General features: G+C 34.3%; 1 protein-coding gene across 11 annotated transcripts in view; it reads left to right on the top strand.

The window, feature by feature from the left end:
* Positions 1–26,517, top strand: part of WDFY3 (WD repeat and FYVE domain containing 3) — a 270,532-nt gene that overhangs the window by 105,341 nt on the left and 138,674 nt on the right. For 8 of the 11 annotated variants that reach the window (XR_014264054.1, XM_082463215.1, XM_082463213.1 and 5 more), the window contains 7 exons: positions 3,272–3,395; positions 10,265–10,318; positions 13,986–14,095; positions 17,691–17,852; positions 21,728–21,920; positions 23,247–23,433; positions 25,161–25,327. Coding sequence is in view for 10 of the 11 variants with exons in the window: in XM_082463215.1 (XP_082319341.1) it covers positions 3,272–3,395; positions 10,265–10,318; positions 13,986–14,095; positions 17,691–17,852; positions 21,728–21,920; positions 23,247–23,433; positions 25,161–25,327 (997 nt within the window). In the remaining variant the exon portion in view is untranslated. The remainder of the gene's footprint in view (positions 1–3,271; positions 3,396–10,264; positions 10,319–13,985; positions 14,096–17,690; positions 17,853–21,727; positions 21,921–23,246; positions 23,434–25,160; positions 25,328–26,517) is intronic. The other 3 variants (XM_082463207.1, XM_082463214.1, XM_082463210.1) reach the window with 1 other exon arrangement.

Below are 26,517 nucleotides of genomic sequence, written 5' to 3'. Positions count from 1 at the left end.
GTATTATCTAAAATGCCAGATACATGTTTTAGTCCCTGTACTTCTCCAGCCTTTTCTTGCTGCATTTCCCCTCTCATTGGAAACACTCCAGCTTCATCCCCGCCTTTTGATCTCTCAAGCTCCCAATCTCTTGCCCATGGTGAGGTCTTAGCACAGTTCTCACTGCCCGGAACCCTTGTTCCTTGGCTCTTTGAATTGTGACCTTTTTTCATTATTCAGTATCATCCTTCCGGGTCAGCATCATCTCAGAGAGCGTTTCTCATAACCTTTTCTCACTCCAGGCATTCCCTTTCAGTTACCCTGTTTACTTCCTTTATAACGCATCACTATCCAACATAATTTTCATTTTTAAAATAACTTCACTTTTGTCTCCTGTGCTAAAATGTACATTCGTGAGAACTGGAATCATATTGGCTTTATTTGCCTTTGTATTCACAATTCTTTATTTACTTTTGTATTCAAGGTTCCAAATATTGCCTGGCATATATAGTAGACCAGTAAATATTTATGAGTGAATAAATGAAAGAGTGAATCAATCAGTAGTGTTGGATCACTAGATTAAAGATTGTTTATGTTAAAGAAGCAGTAAGTAGTTGTTCGTTTCAGATTAGCAAGTAGGACATGGTCCTTTTTCTGTAACATTTGGCTTGGTCAATTCAAGCAACACAGCTTTTGAAAAAAATTTCCTTATGAAAATAAAGCTGTAAATATCAGGATTTGTATGAAAAGTTAGTTGGATTTTTAACGTATTATCCACCCAGCATGAAGACTGCTTGAATAACCATATGTTTATGCTAAGAAAAGAGCTATTTATTTTATGAAGTTGCCTTACTCTTAGGGATAACATAGTGCTTAATAATTCTTAGGAGCAAAATATACGTCACTATATTCTGAATAATAGGAATACTTATCTACTTTAAATCAGTTTGTCAAAAGGCTTAATAATTGCCTGAGCAGAATATACAATTGCTTTGTAAACACCTTCATTAGCCAGTTACATATTCATCTCTGGGTGAAAGTAGAATGGCTATTCAAGCATGTGTCGTTCCTCACTAGAAACCAAATGGTGTAGATATTTTATTTGATAAAGATAGTTGATGGTTTATTTTAAAAGATGCACTTTGAGTTGCAATATGTTATTTTTATATGGGCCAAAAAAAAAAAAAGAAAAGGAGGAAAGAAAGGAATGAATAAACTTTGTCGTAATCAACTGTGAACTTCAAGCCAGGTTGATTTTAGTAACCAAATTGCTTTGATTTGATGTTAATGTGGTCTTACAGGGCTGTGCTTACTGGGCATACTTTTTAAGTCTGTGAGATAGTTTTGGTTCAATAAATTGGCCATTCTTTTTATTTTTCTAAGACACAGAAACGTATTTAATAAAAACTTCAAGAGAGAGTGACAGGTAGCATCTCTCCTCCTCGAAAGTATGCTCGAATTTAAAATTGAGGCTTCTCAATTTCTAATCTATCTCCAATTTGTTTGTTAAAGACTATGGGTATTTAGCAGGCGACATAGGTTAACTGTAAGCACATAACATTTATCAAAATCTCAGCAGAAAAACAATTTATTGAGGAGTTCCTGAAAAGAACAGTTTGTTTGTTCTTTGAGATAATTTAAAATTGTGTGTCAAGTTAAAGAACAGACTACCTGGCTAAAAGTATAACCTGTAGAACTGATTTATCATTTGTTTGGTACTTTCAGCTCAATTTGAGGGTGATTGTAAGAAACATGGTGTCTATTGTAAGAGTGTAAGAAACATTCCTATTACAAGGATATTATACGTTGTATCCTGTTATTAGGATCCTTGGAGAAAATCTTTACATTATGGTATGAAGACTAGAGGTACTTCGTTAAATATATGTTTTCCTTACCTAAGGACATTGTGAACCATGTAATTCACGAGGTTTTCTCTCCTGTATATTTGAGCCAAAATTCGTGACTAAAATATGGCAAGTATAGACTTTTTTCCCGCCAGTTTACCTCCTTAGCCTTGGTTTTATTATTTGATTGTTTCTGGTTTTTTTCTTACTTTTTGTTTATATTCTCATATTATAATTTGTGTCCTTGCATGCTACCTAAACATTTTCTAGAATTTGGTTGTGGGGGCAGGCAGCATACAAACAAACAGCCATATAAAAGGCAGGGTGCTAGCTTGGCAAGGAACACAATGACGGGTAAGATACGTTTCCTCCCTTTGCAGTGACATTTGAACAGATAACAAGAATACAAAATATTGTTTAGTTAATATTACAATAGAGGGCTATCATAATAGTTTTAGGAGACACAGAATTCTCTTTTAGCTATAAAGAACATTTAAAAAAAAATTTATTTATTTGGTTTCGCTGGGTCTTAGTTGCGGCAGGCGGGCTCCTTAGTTGTGGCAGGCAGACTCCTTAAGTGTGGCTTGCTGGCTCTTTAGTTGCCCTCTGTGAACTCTTAGTTGCGGCATGTATGTGGGATCTAGTTCCCTGACCAGGGATCGAGCCCAGGCCACCTGCATTGGGAGCACGGAGTCTTATCCACTGTGCCACCAGGGATGTCCTACTATAAAAAACATTTTTTAAAACAATATTCCAGGATGCATCCAGTTATATAGCTATTATAATACTATTTCTTTTTCTATGACAGTCTGTCCAGGTTTTATTTTTTTCATTCTCTTTGCTGAACCCATGCCAGTTTAAGAGTGATTTATTCTAAAGTTCATCTAGTGTAGATTTTTGTAAAGACAAGTGTATTTCATGACCCTCTCATTCATTTTTATTCTAGTCTTTTCGTTAACAGTCTTGTTTTGGGAATTATTATGGTTAGAATTCAGAAATTCTGAGGTATAAGATGAGTTTAGTAAATTCCGTATTCAGCCCAGGACTTAGCATTAGATAAGTCCCTGCTTTTACCATCTGATATGTCTTTTCACCATCAAAGGAACTTACCACTTTCCTCTAAATTCTTAATTTAGATTTCTTCAGAGGAACATTATATTTTGTAAAGTTTATTAGTAAGATTGATTTAAATTTTATAGATAACTGGTCTTTGGCTTTTAGATTTTGTTTATTTAATCGTTCATTCAACAAATTATTTTACATGTATAAGAAAATGTGGTTAGATGGGATTTATTGAAAGAGTTATGTTTTAAACTTATTCAGATTGAAGTAACTATGCAAGCATACTTTCTTTTATTTGATTTTCAAGTCATACCACACCTTGAAAAGCACATAATAAAAGAAGAAAGTTGGCAATGCTGTATCAAAATTGTTTTTCTCATCCACAGGTTTTTGGAAATGCTCCGCCAAATACAATGACAGAAAAATTTTCTGATCTTCTGCAGTTCACAACACAAGTCTCACGACTGATGGTGACAGAAATTCGAAGGAGAGCATCAAACAAATCCACAGGTATTTTTACAGAAACCAGCAAAAACTAATTTATTTGAATGGACAGTTTGGTAAAAGTGTTGTCGAAATCTAACAGAAAATTGACCTGATTTTAAGCACATGGATTTCAGTACCAGTCCCCATTCCCATTCTTACTGGCACATTCTTCTGTTGGTGTCAGCACCTTTTACTCTCAAGTGGAGTAGTTCTACCCAAGGCTACTTTCCTTGGACCACTACCACCCCTGCCCTAACCCTTTTAACAGCACTCTGTTTCCATCTGAACAGAATCCAAATTCCTAGCATGACGTTCAACACAAACTCAGGACCTGGAAATACATATATATACCCACACATTTTTGCATACCCTTTTTTATTTCTTGTTTCCTTTTTCTGTATTTCAACCAAATCGCGAGTTACTTATGGTCCCAAACATGTCTGTGCTCTTCTTTCTATCCTTGTGATGCTTCATTCAGGAAGGAGCGTCTCCCCCCATCTTAGTACATCTGAGTCTTCTCAGCTTGGATTAAGTCACACTTCCTAGATAGAATGTTTCTTGATTCCCTTAATCAAAGGAAAAGTTTTCTCTTCTTAACTACTCAGCTTCACGAGTGGTGTTTATGTGTGTATCTTCATCTTTCTATTAGACCATAAACTATTTACGAGTCTTTATATAACCTACAGTCTTTACCACAGTGCTTTACACAGTAGGCCTTTTATAAATGCTGCCTGAATAACTATTCTTATTCATAATTAGGTAATTTTAAAGTTCATAAAGTATCATCCCATTTAATCAAGATTAAAATAAGATTTTTTGATTTTAATTACCATTACTCATTTTCTAAATTAGCAATATGTTTGAAGGATTTTAATTTTTATCTTGTTGCTTTGGTTTTTAGTGGTTGTTTGAGTGATAGCTTTCCTACTGAAGCATTAGACCAAGAAGTCAATAATTTAAGTTTTGTTTCTATTGTCTCTTTGAAAAATCACTTATCGTTTCCACCCATTGAATTATTATCTTTCCAATTGTAACAATAATGCCTGTGTTATATAATCCTATTTTTTAAATTTAGTTTTTACTTTTAGTTTTAAGAGTATATAGGTGCATGGTTTTAAGGGTCAAATAGTTTATAGGTTTATTAAAAACAGTATCTCCCTTCCATCATCCTGGTTCATCCTCATTTTTCACTCCTAAGATACACTGACTTTTTATGTCTCTTAACTTTTTTTGATATTTATCTCTGTGTCTCTAACTAATGTGCTTATACTGTGTGCCCTTGATTTTTCATATTTAGATACTATCTCCAGGCTTACCACAAGAGAAGTGAGACCTTTAAGCTCACCACCACTATCCCACAGATTCTCACTTCTATATCCCCATATCATTCTATCATAATTTGATTAGATCAGTATTCATTATATTATTGTGACTGAAAACATTATACAAAGATGAGCCATATGGTATACTCTGATTACTCTTCCTTTCTTGAAAACTTCTCCGCCTCTATCAGAGTTAATAATTGCCTTTTTTTAAAAAAAACTAGTTTTCTACATTTTCATTATGCATTCTTCCCCTACTCCTCTGTTTTTCTGAATTTCCCCCCAATATCATTGAAGACATCAGATATTCTGTCAGTTTCATCTTCTTGCAAATAGCTCTTCTAGAACCTTCTGGTCTGCTTTAATCTGTAGTAGTTGCTCTCTAGGCCAGCTGGACAGCTGTCACTTTTTCATCTTCACTCACTTCATCCTGGGATGTCTTTCCACTTCTTTGGGATAGAGCCTCTGTTTCCAGAATCTCACATCATCTTTTTTCTCAAATTAACTTCCTCATTTTTGGTAAAATATCTTTTCCAACAGCCTCCTGAAAAAGGATGCAGGGCAGTTATTATTTTGGTTTTTGGATTTTGTTTTTGTTTTTAGAAATCTGTGAGTGAAAATTCCTTTGACTCTTGCTATGTAAAATGAGTTCCTTCCCCTTAACCAAGGAAGGTGACAAGCTTTCAGGTACCGGGGCTTAGAACAAGCTTTATCACATCGTACAGGGTGGCTTTATTGCAGAAAGGGGAACTTGTAGAACCAGGCTTCAACAAGAGAAAAGAAGGCACAGATCCATCACCCTCGTTATCTCAGAGAAGTGTGCTTGGGATATTCCCCCCCTCCCCCCCGCCAGAGCATGAATGCAGTCTTAATGGTGAAGAAGCACCGTTTGTGATCTAAGCTGTTTGAGTACTGAATCTGAGTTCTTATTGAATGTTTCTAGGAGTTGTTTGAGAATGCCAGCTCTTTAGTTCCAGGAGACTTGGGGGCCCAGGGGAAGCTACAGGCCCTCCCACAGGGAGTGGAAGCTACGAGTGTCATAGAAAATTGAGCTTGGGTGCAGCACCTCTGGGAACATGGTCAGTGGGTCCTTCTCCAGGCAGCCTAGGTTGAACTCTCAGGGTTATTTTGGAAAATCTCAGCTCACATTACATTTATCCTCCTTTCGGTGGATATAAGGTTCTAGATTGGAAATCATTTTATCTCAAAATTTAAAAATAATTTCTCCATCATATTTTAGATTCCTATACTCCTAGTGAGAAATCTGAAGCTACCTAAATTCTCCATTCTTTCTCTGTGGCCTGTATTGTGTGTGTGTGTGTGTGTGTGTGTGTGTGTGTGTGTGTGTTTTATAAAAGCATTTAGAGTCCTCTCGTTGGCCCTCCTCTTCTAAAATTTCACGATAACATGCCTTAGAGTGGACCTATTTTTATACATTATGCTGAGTACTCACTGGACCTGTTTAGTCTGGAAATTCGTATCCTTTAATTTTGAGAAAGGTTTGTGAATTGTTCATATAATAATATCCTCCCCTCTGTTTTCTCTTTCTTATCACGTGTACCCCTAAGACTGTCCCTCTCATTTTCTTATCTTTCCTCTGTTATTTTCTATCTTTGCTTTTTTACTCTCTTTGCTAGGAGAGCTTTTCGGTTTTACCATCTATTCCTTCCGTGGATGTTTTGTTTTTTTTTTCCCCTTTGGGGCATGATACTTTTAATTTCTAAGAGATTTTTTTTTTCTTTTTTATTGATGTCTTTTGTTTTCCTTTCATGGCTTCTCTTAGCTCTCTGAGGTTTCTTTTTTTTAAATTTCTTTTCAGATTTTTATCTTCCTCCACAGTCTGTTTCTTTCAGGTAGTCTTTTTTGTTACTTTATTTTTGTCTCTGTCTTTTATATTAGAGAATGTCCTCACGTGTCTCATCCTTGGCCCTCTACTGCTGTATAAGAATGGAATCTTGGAAAGTTGCTGGGTAGCTTTGTAATTGTGGCTGGAGCTTGCCTGGGCCTCAGCCTAGGGTCATTTTGCTGAGCCATTCTGTTGACCATCTTTCCCTTGAGCTAGACAGAGTCCCCAGAGAAGAATGTCCAGTCTTTACCTAGGCAGTATATGCCTGACTCTGAACATTTTAGAAGCCAGTGTCTGAGGACCCTCAACATTTAGTATCAATACATAAGCTTCTATTTTGTCTTCATGATGAGCCCACAGCTGTGCCTGGTGTAATGTCATTGTCCCCCCTCCACCCCAATCCAAACATCCTCTGTTTTTCTTTTTAGTGAATAAATCTCTAGTCTAGTACCCACATAGTAGTGGGCATCTGGGGGTCTAGCTGCTCTTACACAGACTTCACCAGTCCTGTGTACAGTCCCGCATTTACTTCTGCTTCTAAAGGTACTTAGTGCCACCAATTCCTGAGCCTCTTGGAGGTTGTGCTGTAGTTAGCTGCTTTTGTATTTTCCTTGTACTTGCTTTAAGTTAAGATTCTAGAGTCTGCTAAATCAGTTCCCACTAATTTCTCTGCTGTTTTATTATCCAAAACGTTGTTTTCACCTTTCCTATTTTCTTTGTTCTTATGGGTTTATGCTTTTAAAAAAGATCCTTAAACAACAATTTTAGTGGGTGTATTAGTCTGCTTGGACTGCCATAACAAAATACCATAGACCAGTATAAAACAGGAATTTTTCTTCACGATTCTAGAGGCCGAAAGTCTAGGAGCATGGTGCCAGCATGATTGGTTTCTGGTGAGCTCTGTCTTCCTGGCTTGTAGATGGCACCTTCTCAATGTGGCCTCACCTCCAGGAGCGAGAACTCTCTGGTGTCTCTTCTTATAAGGGCCTTAATCCCATCATGAGGGCCACACCCTCATGACCTCGTCTAAACCCAATTACCTCCCAAAGGCTCCATCTCCAAATACCATCACATTAGGAACTAAGGCTTCAAATATGAATTCTGGGGGGACACAATTCAGTGTATAGCAGTGAGGTTTCAGGACAGAGAAGAGATAAATGCATGTGCTCAACCTTCCATCTTTAACGGGGGGCCCATTATGGAGTCTTTGGAGCAACAGCCATTAAAGTATTTTTAGATTGAGGACAAAATCTCTTAATCAGAAGCTGTACATTACATGAATTGATGTATGGATTTTAAAGTGAGGCGGTTTTAATTATATTTATAGTCCTTGAAGCAGTTCTGGTGAGAGGTGGTTAAGATAGTTTAAGGTAAACTTCCTGTCTTTTCCCTTCTCCACCAGAATGGGATTGCATCCTTTTTTTATCTTTATTGATTTCAGTTGTTCCTATACAAGTGAAAAGTTTGTCTTAAATATAAGATTTCTGTGTTTTATGCCTTTTTAGCTATTTTAAATAGGTAGTATGAAGGGAAATTTCTTTGTCACATGTTGACTCCTGTCATTGCGTTTTCTTTTTTGAGTGACATCCCTAGATTAGAAAAAAAATTCCAAAGCTTATTTATACTCTGTTCGCTGTTGCTGTCTTTATGAATACCTAATCTGCATGTTTGTAGAAAAACATTTTTCTACATTGGAGATTTGTTTTCCTAAATCTCTTTACAGTTTTTTATCCATAGGGAAATAATGAAGAGTAGCTTAAATGGAGGAGATGTCTCATTGTTAATTACAGTAATAGTTACATAAGTTATTTTTTTTTTAAACTTTCTATTTTGAAATAATTTTGGACTCACAGGAAGTTGCAAACATAGTTAGAGCCCCTTGTGCCCTTCCTTCCTCCATTGGTGGCATATTGTTTGCCAGGTATTTTAAGATATATTTTTTCATATCATGTAATTCCATGTAAGTTTTAGTTTTAAACTTTTGAAATTCGTTAACTTCAGAATCCAGTGAGATTCAATTCAATTTTGTGTAAGTTTTACCTCCACAAGAGAAACCTTTCTAAATCACCCTATCTCAAATAGATCTTTTATCCTCTATCTCCACACCAGTGAGTATTTATTCAGTCACCTTAAATACTTCCTTTAGAGGTTTGTTGTCATCTGAAAGTACCCTGTTTATTTACTTATTTAATGTTATTGTCTCTTGTGTTCACCCCTCTATCACCTAAAAGAATGCTTGTCACAGATTAGGTGCTCAAAAAATTTTTACTGATTTTGACATAGGATTTCTCTGTGCTCCCCCTCACCCCATTGTGCTTTAAGAGTTAGAAGAGTGTTAGAAAAGCCAGCTTACTGATGTTTAAGAGAGAATAGCGTAGTTCTGGAGCGTCTCGTCTGTCAGCCTTGAAGAACTCTGGCTTCTGGAATCCTTGTTCTCTTCTTTCATTTTTAGTTTTGAACATTGGAAGTTTCTTTTGATCAGTGCTGTTATTGAAAGTACTTTCATGGAGATTTTTTGATATTTTGATTTTTCTAGTAAAAAATTCTAGATTTTGAGCATCTAGGTACATCCTGAATCATCTTTCTTCTTGCATATCCCATTCTGGTTTTCCGATTATCAATTGATTTCTCTTGTGGTAGAAACACTAACATGAGATCTGCCCTCTTAACAAACTTTTACATGTACAGTACAGTAAATTATAAGTACAATGTTGTACAGCAGATCTCTAGAACTTTTTCATATTACACAACTGTAACTTTATACACATTTATCAGCAACTTTCCATTTCTTCCCCCTCTCAGCCTTTGGCAACCACCATTCCACTTTCTGCTTCTATGAGTTTGGCTGCTTTCAATACCTCACATAACCTTTTATTTTATAGGAAGTTATCATTGAAAGTAATTTTTGTTATGATTTACATGCACATAATTTTTCTCCAAAAAGAAGCAGGTGGAATGAGTCCTCTATTATTCTTTTGAAAATTGGCTCTATCTGTTGTGCATCAGAGAAAGATTATTTTTCCAGGACTCCTCTGAATTTGGTGTGAAATACTTGTTATTTTGTTTGTTACCTAATCACCATTCACATATCAAGTCTTTTTACCAGATCACTTCTAACATTCATTGTAGATATCTCAGTAGGAACCATGCTTATTGGCAATTCTGTTGTTTAAATCTATCCATCAGAAGTTAGTAAAAATGGAAAATTTTAGGTAGGTCAGCGTGCAAAGTGGGTACATGGGCTGATTTGTAATACAGTACTCCTCTTCTCTCTGTCTCTCTTAATTCTCTTGGTTATAGCCTCCCTGTGGTTTTGTTAAAAATATGTAGTGACTTTCAACTAATTTGAAAAAATATATAATTTTGTAGCCATATTGTGTACAGGACACGGCTTAAGACTTTTCCCTATCTCTTCTCGTTATTTGTTAAGTTCAGCCATGCAGTCTGCTTAATTCTAAGGTCAGTCACATGGTCGATTTTACATCATTGAAAGAGAACATTCCCACCTGTGTAAAAATAGTATCTTCAGTTTATTGTTAATGACTTTGCTGCATGCTAGGTGCCACTGTTAAGCCCAGTGCTGTAATCCCCACTGGGCAGCGGCGCAGTGATAGAGAAGCCAAATGATGCTGACCACAGTTGGCATCTGGTGCAGCATCTTGTGGTGGGATTAGTATAATGTAGTGAATCCCCAATTAGACAACCCAGCCTTTTTTTTTAAACAGAAAAACAGTGTGCCCCGCTGTCCTCCAAGGATTTCAAAGCCACAACACCTTCAGGTAATTTCATTCCCAAGGTGTGAATGTATTATCAAATTGAAAGAAGCATGGAAGCTGTGAGTCCTAATACTATTTTTCTCACTAATGTGGAAGTGGTTTTTTTTGGAAGGGTGGGATGGGAATGGGCGTTTAGGGCTTGGTTTCTTCATTAATGAAAAAAGTGTAATAGTACTATTGATGTGTCTCACATTATCATCCTGAAGCATAAGTTTGAAAATGACTATGCTTTAAATAGACTTTGCAAAAGGAAAAATTATTGTATTACACTTATTATTAACACGTTTTGTGTTCTGGTTGTTCTGAATGCAGTCTAATTGAATTTACTTATACTCTCTCAGTGTAGACTGGGAACTTAACATTTCCTTTAAAACTGTCTACATTCTATTCTTACTTAATCTAATAATGAGCTCTACTAACTTCATTTCTGTATTTTTTTGGCCTAACTATGTGTACTGAAATGCAGCATGAAAGCTAAAGCTTAAATCAAAATGATTGGCAACTCTCAAGATGGGCTGATATTAATATGTTCTTTTCATTATAATCTTATAGTCTTAAGTTAAATCAGTGTTTAAATTTGTATTTGTTAAAAATTAGTGAAAATAAAAGATCATAATGCAATATTTTTTGACTAGGAGTATTTTTCAAAGTTTTAAGAAATTCTGTGGTTTATGGAGGTTTACTACGTTGTCTACATAATTTTTTAAAGATAGCACTAAATGTTACATACTTTTACAATGAGCTTCTTGATTTATTTAAAATGAAAACTCGGAGATCCCATCAAGTTGTTTTGCATGGCAACCTACTGAAATTAGTAGGTGAAAGTAAAATAGTTCTTCTGAATATGTTTGTTATGTAAAGATAGTCTATTTTATCAATGAGAGTTTCCAATTCAGCCACAACTATTGTCAAGACCTCTTTGTATGCACCTGTAATTCAAAGCCAGATAACGTAATTATACATTATTGCTGATGTAACTGAAGTCTCTATCTTCTTCTCAAAAAGAGCAGTTGTTATTATTAAGTTGGTAAAATTGTTAAAGGGACACCATGAATAATTATACTGTCTTGATCCTTTTCAAGGTTTATTTTCATACGTATTATCTCATTTAATCAGCTCAGCAATCTACTGAACTGTTGTAATGTTTAATAACAAATAGGACATTTTTGAAAATACATTGTCTTTTCTTATCTTGATGAATATCTTAATGTTCATTGTCAACCAAAACGAAAGAAACCGCACACTTTTGTAAATGCCATTGATCAGATAGATATATGGAACTGTTTCAAACCAAGAGTACATTTTTGGTGTTTTAGTTCTCAAAATAACCATTGGCATTCATTGTTCGTAATTGGCAACTTGTTGAATATATGAAAAACATATTTGTCCAAACTTCTTTTAATGTTAATAGTGTTAAGTACTATGGGTGGAATCCGGAGTCACTCAAAATGTGTCTCATCTGTAGGTTTCTAGATTCTGTACCAGGGAGATAAATTTGTTTATCTTTTAAAGTAGGTTTAGTTCTTCAAAATATTTTTTTCCCTCTGTGAGAGACATAGGTGGTATTGATCAGTTGATTTACCAATCAGTGTTTCTTTTTTTAATGAAATAGAAGTTTATTACATTGGTTTAATTGTAAAATAAGCAATTTGAAGACTGCAGGTATTTTTTTTTAAGATGTTGAGTTACGAAATTGGAAATGCACAATTTAAAACCAAAGTTGCCTGGTTACGAAGAAGCCTAGGAAATGAAAGCATAGCATGTCAGCCTTTGATTAAGAGTTTTAGCCAACTGGTAAGGAGCTGTTTTCCTTACGTGAGCGTTTAATTCCTATCAAGGAAAGACTGCTCGTGTTATATAGCAAATGGCTGGGGTCCATTGTAGGCTTGCAGGAAGACTTTGCAGGTTAGTTTTTACCAATGATCTTAAACCATGATTGCTAAAGATGGTTTCTCAATGGTATTCTTTTGTTTTCTTCTTTCTCTATTTAATCAGCCTTGAACATTGCTTTCTTTGTATTACTCCCCTTTCAAAACTTTCAGGAATCTCTGTTACCCATAATAAATGCAAACCTACAGATGTTCTTGAGAAGTTGAATTCAATGTGTCCTTCTTTGATCTCCCTGGGTTGATTTATTCACTCATTTAACAAGTGTTTATTGAGTGCCCACTTAGTGCCAGTGATGTGCTCCATACTGGGGATCAGCTCTGAACAAGGCTGACAAAGTCTGCTCCCATGGTGTTTATTTTCTAGAGAGGGGCAAGAGACTATAAATTAGTGAGCATGAATACAGTAATTTCAACATTTACCAGATACTGAATACCAGAAGTAAGCCAGGGTTCTGTTGACTTCTCTTTTCCAGTAAATTTTTTTTATCACTATCTTTATCTTTTACAGGCTAAGCAGCCTGGATTTGAATATAAGTTCTGTCCCTGACTCTAGGCAAATTACTTATCCTCTCCATTTCTCAATTTATATTATAATAAGGGGTCTAAGAATAGAAAATAACTTACAGGGTTCTACATAAAGATTAAATGAGTTGAATCTGCAAGCACTTAAAACAGTGCTTGTTGTACAGTTAAGACTTAGTAAAAATAAGCTATCTTAAAAAATTTTCCTTACATGTTCTTTCAAATGGAAGTATATAAAGATGAAATATGCCCAGCACAGTATCATATGTAAGTTTTGTATCATTCAATTATTAAATAAAACACTTTTATCTTGATTGTCTTAAATGTCTTAAAGGAAAGAATACCTCTAAAGTAATCTAAATTGTATTCTACATCCTGTGTCTTTATGACATGTGTTAAGTATACGTTAGTAACTTAACATGTTGGTTTACAGTGAACAGATTGGACTTATTTTCTGACTTTAATTCATCTCCTATTACAATGTAAAAATTGATGAACCTCTGTGCTGATAAAATTAAATGCATGGTTAAGGATTTATCCATTTTCCCTTATCCTTAAAAACATAATCAACTAAGTTGACTTTCAAAGATTCTTCCAACACTAGAGTTCTATGAATGACTCCCTCACTGTTTATCTCTTCCTAATGTCAGCTGTTCAGGTCACCCCTTGTGTGTATCATTGAGCCAACCTCCTAATTTGTTTCCCCCATCAATCTCTTTGCCCTTGTAGTTTGTCATACACATCACTCTAAATTAATAGTCTTAAAATAATCCTTTCATCATCTACTTTGCTCAAGAAACTACATTTGCTCCCTCTTGCCCAAAGAGTCAAATACAGACAGCCCTTAGCTTACCTTCCTTCGTAAGTAGGCATTTTCTGTCACTACTATTGATATTAGACTTTAATTCTCAACATATGCTCTTCTAGAATGTGAACCCTATGTTATTACAGTTGTTCCTCTTGATCATTCCTCTAGCCACACTTTTGTTTTAATACAGTGTGCCTAATCTCTCTGTTTCCATCCCTCCCTCACAGTTTCTAGAGAGACTTGTTTTCCAGGCAGGTTTAACTCAAATTTCCCCTATTCCATGACTCTTTTTGACTAGTTTGTGATGTACCTTTTCCTAAAATATATAGGTTGACTTTTACATTTCTGTATTGATATGATGACATCTACATATACCATTAAAACATTGCTCTCTTTAACATATTTTGTATGTGATTTCTCTCCACCTAATGACTTTCCTTTGGTTTTATAGAGGCTGCAAGTCGGGCCATAGTCCAATTCTTGGAAATCAATCAGAGTGAAGAAGCCAGTAGAGGTTGGATGCTTCTGACAACAATTAATTTGTTAGCATCCTCCGGTCAGGTAAGTTCTTGGTTTTCATATTTGAAACATCTTTTTATCCTCTTGGGATTTTGTGAAATTAAATTTATCATCATATCCAAATAAGATTTTATGATAATCTGTGTATTCTTCTAATTCTTCTTACACATTATTTCGTGCTTCTCACAACATCTCTATAAGGAGGTTATTAATGTTACCATTTTACACATGAGGAAATGCTTAAATTAGAACAGTGTTTTCCATCTTTGTCACATCATAGCACACATAGAGCATGGTACCATTTGTACAGCACACTGGGCAAAAAGATGGGCTACCTGTGGCTGGAGGGAAGTAGCCCAGGAACTGCATTTCTGTAACCCATGTTAGGGAAACTTTGACTTGGAAGAGTCATCTAAGATTCATCTAAGGTCACTTAGCTAATAAGGAATAAGTGACATGGAAAATACTTTAACATTTTTCTAACTTTTATGCAAAATAAGGAAATATTGTCATTTTCAGGATAATACATATTTCCTTCCTACTTGATTTTTTCTGGAGATTGCTTTTTTCCCCTTTAAATCAGCTTTAAGCATCTGTCATGATACATATGGCATGTAGTCATTTATGCTGTTTGAATACCCAATTTGTGACCTGTGATGCTTTGAGGATGAAGGAAGTTTATTCAGCCTTCTAAAATCCAGAGTATAATTACCTTCAAAGTCCACACCAATCTTGAGAATGACTATTGTCTAAATTACTATGGACTTTCAAATACCTCATGGAATTTACAAAAGTAAATGTGACACCAATCATACTACCGTCACAGGCCACAGGAGAAACAATGCATTTCTTAGTAACCATATCCTGAAACCAGTTACTAGCCTAATGTAAGCAGCACTTGAATTTTTTTTTCTTTGGAATGGCCTGTTTCCTTTTTCATTTGCTGGGTTTTTGTTTTGTTTTGTTTTTTATTTATTTTATTATTTTATTTTATTTAAAATTTTTATTTTATATTGGAGTATAGTTGATTTACAATATTGTGTTATGTTTTGTTTTTTAAATCAGAAAATGAATAAGACCAACTTGTCCTGATTTACCTGGGACTATCTGAGTTTTGGCATAGAAGGCCCACATCCCAGAAAACCCCTCAGTCCTGGGCAAATGGAGATGTTTATTCACCCTAAGTACTAAGTAACCTTCAGATAGTCCTAAAGTAGACCATTGTTTTCATGTATCTGTGGCCATATCAAGTGACTATCAAAATACCAATTCTACTTGCTATCGATGGTAGCTATAAATGCCTCTACGTTACTGTACCAAAGTTTGGTTTGGCTTAGAACAATACATAAAGTAATAGTGTTTAATTGGAATATTTCTAAGTTTTATTCATATTTTCTGTAGATGCACTATTTTTCTTTCTCTCTTGTGAGCATAGACTGTGCCATACCATAACACCTAGAACATGGTAGAAAATCAGTAAATGTGTATTAACTTAAATGTGCACAAATGGATAGACCAATTTAAAAGCATAAGAAAAGAATCAGGAGAAAAGAATCACTTAAAAAAATTACAAATGTTGCCGATTACCAGTTTGGATACCCATTTGTACTTTTAATCTATCCGTTATAAGATGAAAATGAAAAATCATATCATTTTTCTTAATATGAAGGGACAGCTAGTAATAATCTAACTGGAAAAAGACATTTTAAAAAGAAAACTCAGTGTTATGTTTTGAGCTGACTTTCTTGTTTGCATGCTATCTTCTGTTGGCAGCAGTGAGATAGAGATGACAAAAACATGGTCCTGAATCAACATGTAGATGACAGAGATGAAGTGGATGAAGATAATACCATAAAATGCAATAATGGGCTATATGTAGTACTATGAAAATAGAAATGGAGTTGTAAATTTTGTAGGTGAGGGTAGGAAGAAAGATGAGGAATTAAAGAAAGTTTCAGACATGAACAGACATTTAAATTGAGAATCAGATGGAGACATGGGGTGTCTAGAAACAATAAATGGTAGATGAGAACTGCAGAGAGCTTTTGAGTATTAGAGGAGGGAAATGATAGTGGATATGTAGAAAGGGGCCAGATCTTGGAAAGGATTGTTGCTTAGGCGCTCTCTCCTCCCCGTCTCCCGGCTACTGCATTAGTTCAGGCCCGGCCGCTCTTACTGTTTTCTGTACTAGTTTCCTAATTGCTCTCGCCTTCCTGCTCTTTAGTCTGTGGTCTATACTGTCACCAGCTAATTTTCTAAAATCTGATTCTATGACTCCTTTGTAACACTTCATTGGGTCTCCAATCCCAGCAAAATAAAAATAAAACTAAAATGGGAGACCACACACATAGGTCATTGAGCATGTATAAACTGGTGGGCCACTTAACCCGCTCTCTAACCCCAGACAGGGTATATAAGTGATGAGCCTCAATTGCTCCCTTTGTACAGTAAGGAGCGTATAGTAATAAAATCTACCTTGTAGGGATGACTTGAGAAATAGGTGAGAACATGTATTTAAAGTGCTTAGCTTTATGCCTGTTATATAATAAACACTCATTACAGATTAGACATTATTATTGTGGCTTTTCAGGAGTCAGCAGTTTTGGACTCAGGTTCCTGAAACATTCTGTACCATATGGCCTGAGCTCCTGTGTATCTTCCAGGTGATCTTTCCCCTGTTGTTTTAATTCCTACACTTTGCCATTCTACTCCTGGCAGCGGTGATCATTCCCTTTTATATTAGCCTGAATGTACTACCATTGTTACACACAAGAGATTAAATCATAGTTATTAACAAACCTGCCTCTGCTCTAGACTGCAGTCTTCTGAAGGGCAGGAATCCTTCATCATTGCATGCCAAGCTCCCAACACACTGACTGACATACCCTAGGCATTCAGGAAATGTTTAATGTCAAAATTAATAAACAGATCAACGGATTATGCTAACCTGCTGATCGCCAGCATGGAAAAACTTTCTATTCCAAACTGTACCATGGAAAGATTTTTATAATTATTATAGCATATTTCTTAACAGTGCTGAAATGTTCACCATAAGAATGTCTAAAATTTCTTCCTTTAGTAATCTTTGAAAATAATGTAGAAATTTTTTTGTGTCAGTGATGGCTATATCCTTCAAGTGCCCTTCCAACCCTAAGAATCTACAATAAAAATAAAAGTGATAGTAAAGCAACTACTAATATATAGTTTAGTACTCAGTGTATCCTTGCATTTGTTATATAACCCTCATATTAACCCTAAACGATATGTACTATTATATCCATTTTATAGGAGAGAAAGGTGAGGTCTAACAAAATTAGTTTGCCTAATAAGTTCATGGTTAAAATCTTTTCTAAATCCTAAAGTTTATGTTCTTTGAAACATGCTGCCTCTTAATAGTCAACCTAATAAATAACTTACTAAATAACAAACTTCTCAATATTTGGTTACAGCAAATTTGTCCAAATAGGAAATATGTATTTGTCAGCATGGAGTCATTTTAATTTTTTTTCAGACATTTAAAAAGTTATTTTGATATATAATTTTCTGGCTTAAAATTTGAGCTTACTTAGCTGTACCAAGTACAGTTATGTCTATCTGTCTATCTGTCTATTCACTTATTTACCGGTTTGTTTTCCAGAAAACCGTGGACTGCATGACAACGATGTCAGTGCCTTCCACCCTGGTTAAATGTTTATATCTGTTTTTTGACCTTCCACATGTGCCTGAGGCAGTTGGAGGTGCACAGAATGAGCTACCTCTAGCAGAACGTCGTGGACTACTCCAGAAAGTTTTTGTACAGGTATGGAAGGTGCTATTTGCCTGGCCATCTGTACCAGTCTATCTAAAGTGTAACAGGTACACTCCTTAAATAGATGTCCTGCCTATTCCATTGTCTATAGTATTTCATGCTGTTTATTATAAGTTCACTTTATCTCATCTGTCACATTTCTGGAATCTGCACATTTCTTTTGAAGAATATTTGGATGAGGGATTAACAAGTTTGTTTCTCTGAACAGAGGTTACCTTTGATGTAGCAAAAACATCTCTAAAATGAACTAAGCAAGGAAAACTTTTATTGACAATATAATTAAGTTTTGCATAATATTTCTTCTAATGTCAAGAAATTCTGTTTTGTTGCTGTCTGTATATAGGAAATCCTTAGCCTATAAATATTTAGCTTAGAAAAGACAGTTTATTTTTAGTGGTTGCTGCCACCTCCTCTCCTCCCTGCCTATAAAGCCCTTCTTTCCCACCTTTGCCACTCTTCTTTTAATAGCATTAGCAGTTTAAGTATACCTTTGTTAGCTAGCCTGGAAATATTGTCATCATTTTGATATCCTTTCTTGGGAGAAAATTTTCAAAACAAGCAAACTACAAACATTTAGAATATAATCTGTCCATGTAAAAATACATGTTTGACACAAGACGATAGGTACTGCATGGTTCCATTTATAAGTAAAGTGGTCAAAGTTTTAAAAGTAGAGTGTTGGTTGCCAGGGGCTGGGAGGTGGGGAAAAGAAAGTTGTTGTTCAGTGTTACAGAGATTCAGCTTTGCAAGAGGAAAATGTTCTAGAGATGTGTTTCACAACAATGCATGTAGTTAACACTACTGTACTCTATATTTGCAAATGATTTAAGATGGTTAAACTTTGTTATGTGTTTTTATGCCTCAATTTAAAAAACCAACACCTGTTTGAGTCCCATTTTCTGAAATAAGATGCCAAGGATTTTGGGAAAGATTAAATGAATAATAACCAGAGCTATGGTTCTCTGCTTCAGACATAGTAGACATGAAATAAAAATATTTATTTTTTAGTAAATAATTGTGATTCCTGCTGTTGCCACCACCAGTGCCATAACCTGTGAGAGTAGGAAGAGAGAACAGAGAGGACAGTGGATCTGCAGTAGGTGCGGTAGAGTTGGGGACCCATGTTGATGACACCAGGTGTAACTGGGGTCGTTGCTCCAGGAATGCTCCAGGCTTTGTTGAGGTCTAGCAATGAAGATCGGGAAGAGGGAGACCCAGACGGTTTAGAAAGGAAAAGACAAGATTATCAATAAAATGCTAATTCAAAAAAACATTTATTGAACACTTGATTTATTAGATACTTTTGTGCTGGTGTTTAGCATCCCTTATCTCGTGTTAATTTACAAGACAACCCATGACTTCAGAGCTTCTGTTTTCCTCAAAAATGATGATGTGAGTGAATGGCAGAAACGGGATTAGACCTGAGGTTTATCTAACCCCTCAGTTAGATTGGATGAGAAGAGCAGTGGGAATAAATAAAAGAGTAAATCACATAGGAATTAAAGCTATTTTAAGACACTGATGAATGGAGTGGGTTAGTCTTTGCTAATCAGACTAGAGCCCTATTTCAATAAAGCCCTTCTGTAGAACTAATTAATACCTTAGGCAATAAATGGCAGCTGAATTTTTTTTTTCTTCCACTTTTATTGAGCTGTAATTGCCTTACAGCACTGTTGAAGTTGAAGGTGTGCAGCATGATGATTAGACTTACGTACATCATGAAATGAGGACCACAGTGTTTAGTGAGCATGCATCATCTCGCTTAGACACAACATGAGGAAGCTGAATTTTATATGTTTAACACTAAATAAGTAGAGATTTTTTTCCTAAAACTTAATTTTTTCTATATCTGAAAACACTGGGTGCTGACTTTGAACTAAATGTGGGGTTCATTTTAGCATATTGGAATCATTGAATGTTAAAGGCCAAAAGGAACTCAAAAGAAAATTTAAAGCAAACGCTTCATTCACAGTTATGGAAACCGAGCCACAGCAGGTGCGTGGCAGTGATTAGAGTGCAGCTCTCCCACCACCTAGTCCAGTACTCCTTTAGTGCATCACTTACCTTTTTTAGTTCCTCATTGCAGGCTGGACATTGTTTTCATCATTTTGTCTAGAAAAACACTGGACACAACTTATTAAATGTTTTCAGAACACATAGTGTTTATGATAGATGAAATCCCTATGTTTATATTTTGTGACAGATGGTTTCCTGGGACCTTAGCAGTTGGTACTGCTTCATGTAGGCTTTTTTTTTTGCATTTGCATTGATGTGGCCAATTACTGCTCTGCCACAGTTGGCTGAACTTTATAACAGAGTCCCTACAAATAGAAGTGGTTAGTGTAGGGGCCGAAGAGGAATGAGTAGACTCTTCAGTTTTCTCTTCTGTAAAATGAAAGGATTATACTAGATTATTTTAAGAATCCTTTTGCCTTTGAAGATTAAGAACTAGTTATCTTAAGAGTCAACATCAAGGAATTAAATCCAGCTTATTTTTGAGAACAAAGATTTGATTTGGAAAAAAGTATTTTATTTTCAGGTTTGTTTTTATGTTATAGATTAGAGAAATGACATCTGTCCCTCTAATCACATAAGGGTAGTGTGAAAACCAACAAAAAGTATAATCAACAATACACTCTTCTGAGCTTTTTTTTTTTCTTTTTTTGCTGCAATTGATTATCTTTTTTTCATATATCTTTTTTGTTGCATTTAACACATACGGAAAAAGATACACATGTTACATGTATGAATGGAAATTCGGTATCCAACAGTGTCTCCAGACATTTTTTTGGTGGGGGGGATTGCCTGTACTTACAGATTTTATAAATATTTTGCTTCTCTGAATTCTTAATTTTTTTCCCTGATATTTGGCAGCTATGAATTAGAAATTCTTGTATTTAAGTAAAATTTTGCATTGAAGGAAATAGGAAAAGGAAGACCTAGCTTTCTCGGACAAAACATGATACTTCAAATACATTTTTCTGTTTAGTAGTTTCCCCACAAGTATTAAAATACTCCAATTTTATTTTATTTATTTTATAAAGTTTAAAAAATATTTAGATGAGAAAATTTAGCACAGAGAAGAAAAATTAACTTTTTCTGACACCAAATCGAGATTAGAAGTAAAAGGTCCATTGAGGGCAGAAACCATAGCTGCATCCCCCAAGTAGCAGGCCCTTAGGGCTGTAAACACTTGTGCAGTGTGTATTTTGCAAACCATAGGTAAGGAATAAGTTCTTATTCCAGGGTTTAAGAAGTGTTGAATCATGCTTTAGAAGATTTTTGGCAACTAGACCTAACTGATACTTCTGAATTAAGATGATTTTTTAGTTCTAATATCCCCTTCTACTTGTATAGAAGTTGGAACAATTTGAGAATACTTTTACTTTTAAAAACCTATTTTTACTTTCTTGTCTCCGTAAAACTGTTCCTTTTAGAGAAGAAAATTACATTTCACCTATGACAAACTAAGAATTAAGGAACCAAATTATCAATAGAAAACTAGAATGCTGATCTTGAAAGTTAACCTTTGATTTATTCCGTTTCATGGTAGGGTGAAACAATGCAAAAAAAAAAAAAAAATACCACGGTAAAGAGAGGATGGTAAACATAGAACATTTTTAAAAAAAAAATAAGCTGATAAAAGTAGAGGTGATTAACTGTCTTAACCATAACACACTTCTAAATTGTGGGTGTCTTTTTTAATGTTGCCTAAGTTAGAGCACTCATCATTGTGGCTTTAATGATATCGCTCAGGACTAACCCTGAACTTTCAGAGTTTTTAATAATCAGATCTAGTCCTTTTCTAGCTCCTCCCTTTCCCCAACCATTCATTTATTTATGTACATATTTTGTTTGTTCTTTAGATCTTAGTGAAACTCTGCAGTTTTGTTTCTCCGGCCGAGGAGCTGGCTCAAAAAGACGACCTCCAGCTTTTATTCAGTGCAATAACCTCTTGGTGCCCTCCCTATAACCTGCCTTGGAGGAAGAGTGCCGGGGAAGTCCTTATGACCATATCCCGTCATGGTCTCAGTGTCAATGTGGTGAAGTATATTCACGGTGAATATCTCATAATGTATTCATTTTAGGTGCTCTGAATTTCCTCCACTTTTCTCTCCTCATATGATGGGAAATTTGTTTTTATCTCTCAGTTCTCCAAAGATTCTATTTTAAATTAAAAGTATGTTTGCCAGGAGAAAAAAATTTATTTTTTGTTTGTGAGGCATTTCAGGTGTAAGAAATTCTCATGTTCCAAATGATGGATATCTACAAGAGTTAAAATAACTGCTTTGTTATGTAAATGATCAATTGTAATATAATGTAAGTTCTATGTCATAGCCTATTCTTCCCTCCTTTTTTGCTGAATAGAAAGAGTGTTTTTGAGAAGCTATAGTTAAAGTCTTTCTGAAGATATTTCATAAGTAGACAATCTGTCCAATGCAGCATAAATAAAATTAGGTAGATTCTTTATCAGCACTGAGGAGAAATTGTCCATTCTGTTTTAACTCATATATAAATATGTCAGCTATCCCTTAAAATGTCTAATTAGGAGAAATAGGAGACAGTTGTAGCGTCTCAAATAGTCCATTTACGTATATATATATATATATAGATGTGTGTATATATATCTATATATATATAGATACAGATATAGATACACATAAACTGAAGAATCTTTCAAAATAATTTTTAGTACAACTGTTCACTTACCTGAGGTCAGTGAGTCATTCAGTGTTTCTTACCTCCGTTCTTATGTTAAGTCTTGTTAGTTTTTGTTACGTGACACTGGGTTTCTTAAGACAAATAAATTTCATTAAAGGTAAGAGAGGGAATGTCTTCTTTGAAACACCTCCAATCCCAAAAGTCATTATGGGGTATAACTGTGTTTTAAACTAGTAAAGATATACTACAAACATAATTTTTAAAATTTTATTTCCTTAAGTATTTCTGTATGTCAGTAGTCTATATTCACTCTAATTAGAACTTTTAACTAATTAGTAGATTTTTCTTCTTAAACTTAGAAGATAGTTTTTTTATTTTTTCTACTTTTTACTATATTGATAAAGATCAAAAATATCATATGGCAGCAGGCAGTCATTTTGTTGAATAGTAAAACATCTAAATATGATGTAAAAACTGTAATAAATGTCAACTAATTTTTAACATTTCCTGTATTACCCTTTGTTTACTACTTAGAGGCAGAGCTTCCTCAATCAATTTGAATCTTACATTTGCTTTTAGAATGTGTAACATTTGTCTTACAATATTTTATAGATACACTAAAATTTAATGTTTCATTAAACACCAGTTAAGAATGAAGGAAATTTTCTTAAGCAGTTGACAAATTATACATATATATACTTATTCAATTCTTTATTTTTACAGAAAAAGAATGTTTATCTACGTGTGTTCAGAATATGCAGCAATCAGATGACCTGTCTCCCCTAGAAATTGTTGAAATGTTTGCTGGGCTTTCTTGTTTCCTCAAAGATTCCAGTGATGTTTCCCAAACTCTTTTGGATGATTTTCGGATATGGCAAGGATACAGTTTCCTTTGTGATCTCTTGCTTAGGTAAAACCCCATAATTTAAGAATATATTTTAAATTTCTACTCAGTCTTTTCATCGAAGGAAACAATGTAGTTTGGGGTTATAGGGAAGAAGAAATCAACCAATCACTTTTTTAATGTATACTTTATCCTCTTAGCTTTAATCACTTCTTTTTATTCCTGTTCTGTCAAGAGAGTTCAAAGAATGAATTTACAGTTAATTTGGAAAATGTAGGCTGCAAACATGGAGTCAATGGTTAGATGTGAAGAAGAAATCTGCTCATCTTTAGTAGCTGAGGGAGAAGAGTTTGAACTAATTAACATCTTCCTGAAGTGTAAATTCTTCTTGCTTAATTATATTTTTGATTTTCCTTATCAGTACCTCCAGTGTTATTATTAATGTAGTTAATAATAAGAATAATTTTGTAGACTGAATGAGACATTACAAATGTATATATAAAACAAATGTCAGTCTAAAAATGTTTCACTAGCCTCCTTTTTCATCCCAAATGTTCCATGTATATACTGGGAAAATGGCTGGTTACAAGTTTATTAGGAAGAAGATACTCCTGTCTTGCTACTTGTTCCTGGGCCATTAATTATTTTTAAATTATTTGATCTACTGTAAACCAGCACTATTTTCTAAACTTTTTATTTCTAACACCAGTTTGACCTCATTGCCATTACTTAATACTAGGCAACCCCCAAGAATATAATCTTGCATATATATCCTAATTTCCAAACTAGGACATATGAAAGTTTATGAAATAACTAATTCACATTACTAATTGATGCAGTCCTTTGAGAATTCAAGAGCCTTAAAAATGTTGACACTCTTTGACAAAATAATTTCACTTATGTTTATTGATCCTAAAGATATAATTCTAAGGCACACAAAGTTTTATGCATGTTAGTGCTCCTGAATTCTGGTATCTACTAGCTGTCCCACCCTCCACTCCCCAAATCTACAGTTGGCTCTCTATAGCCATTAAAAGCATATCTATTGCGAGTTTATACTAACACGGAGAGGCATGTGCATAACACTAGTTAATGAAAAAAACAGGTTACAACATTCTGTGTATGGTATGAAAATATTATTAAAACAAAACTTTTCACATTAAAAAAAGACAACTTTAAAGGAATTAAGACTGTTTTCAAAAATTGTTAGAGACTCTCAGAAGTTTATTTAAATGTACTGTAATGCGAGTATTTGAATTAATTAATGAAATACAGATAAAGTCTTACAAATCTTCCCAAGGAATTCACTTTTTAAAATTAACAGAGAAAAGCAATTATACTCCAGTAAAGATGTTAAAAAAAAATTAACAGAGAAAATATCTTAGGAAAGAAATGGTTGATAAGGTTTTTGGTTATAAACAGTGAAACTTTTATAACCTTAGAGCCTTAAGGAACTTAAGCGATATTTAATCTAATCCTTTTATATTATAGAGACTTTCTATACCAAAGATTAGTGATCTACCTAAAATAATACTGTTAGTGGCAAAATCAGCATTTATCAGGTGTCCTGACTATTGGTATAATTTCTTTCAAATGCACCATCGTATCTTATAATAAAATTTGTAGATTTATAAAAATAGTATGTTGTCATATAGGAAAAAAATGTAAGAAGAAACTTCTTGTAGTACTCTATACATTTATGTATTGCATATAAAATTGAAATTTTCTTTCTGTATTAAATTTGAAAATACAACACAAGAGAAAACATATTTGCTAAATCATACTTTTCCTAGATTGGAACAAGCAAAAGAGGCAGAATCCAAAGATGCCTTGAAAGATCTGGTTAATCTGATAACTTCCCTAACAACATATGGTGTCAGTGAACTAAAACCAGCTGGTATTACCACAGGGGCACCTTTTTTATTGCCTGGATTTGCAGTACCTCAGCCTGCAGGCAAAGGTGAGTCTTTTTTTTTTTGCCCCCATTCTGAGCCACTCAGAGAAATAGAGAAAGAATGAATTAGTCAGATTTTGATTGCTTTTTATTTATGTTATTTATAGAAAGGTAATATGCTGTTTTTCATTAAAGTTGGTGCTTTCTATGGTATAATTTCTTGAGTGACAGTCTTTAGCAGATCAAATACTTGAAAATAATATAAAAATAGTTTAAAAAGCAGTAAGATTTATATTTTAGTATTTCATTTTAATATTCAAACAGTTTAATAATCCAAACATGCCTCTGTCGAATGTTGACACTCCACACATTTCCAGTTTATGTGGATGGAACTTGATTCACACTCTGATCTCTATACCTGTCTCTATATAAGAGGTATATAGAAAACACAGGGGTACATGCTTATATTTTATTTAAGCAAACCTATGTACAGAGAAGTTACATTACATATTTTTGGGTCAGAGAATAAATTTTATAGTTCAGATTTCCTAACTTTGGTTCTTCATCTAGTGATCTTTTACTAAGAAAATTTATTGTATAATTAATAACAATTATGTAAGAGTGCAAGCTAGTTTTATTGTTTATTTTCATTTTTTAAATGCATAATAACCATTCTGAAAGAATCTGAACCCACAGGCCTCTAATAGTTCCTTTCACATTATTGTTACATACTAAGTATTCAATACAATTATGATATTTGCATGTAAAATTTAACTAGCCAAAAAATATCAGAATGTCTGGTTATTTAAATTTCACAGTACGTTATCTATGTATTTTATGACATAGAAGCTAGCAGTTATAAATTTTTAAGTCAGTGAGAATAAATAGATATACTAGAATATCCTAAATTTAATTTACTGGAGAAAATTATATTGAAAAGTCACAACTTAGATTGAAGTTGTCAAACTTACTTCCATAAGATGTACCCTCAGTGTATAGGTTATACAGAACTTTTTAAATAAGCAAAATCTGGGAATATCTTACTGAGCAGTTCAAGGCTTCATTTTATTTAATATTAAGGAACAATATTAAATTAACTCTTCTAATTTGTAGACTCTAGCTTGAGTATTCTACAATTAACTCTTTCTATGAGTTCAAACTAAAAATAGCTCAGCAATATACATCCTATTTTAGATTTCATTGTTTCATTTGGTTACTCAGTCTGCTTGTAACACTGATGTAATATTTAGTTACAG

This window comes from Balaenoptera physalus, assembly GCF_965194825.1.
Source record: "Balaenoptera physalus genome assembly, chromosome: 5".
Lineage (NCBI taxonomy): Eukaryota > Metazoa > Chordata > Mammalia > Artiodactyla > Balaenopteridae > Balaenoptera > Balaenoptera physalus.
This window is presented reverse-complemented; position numbering and strand designations above follow the sequence as displayed.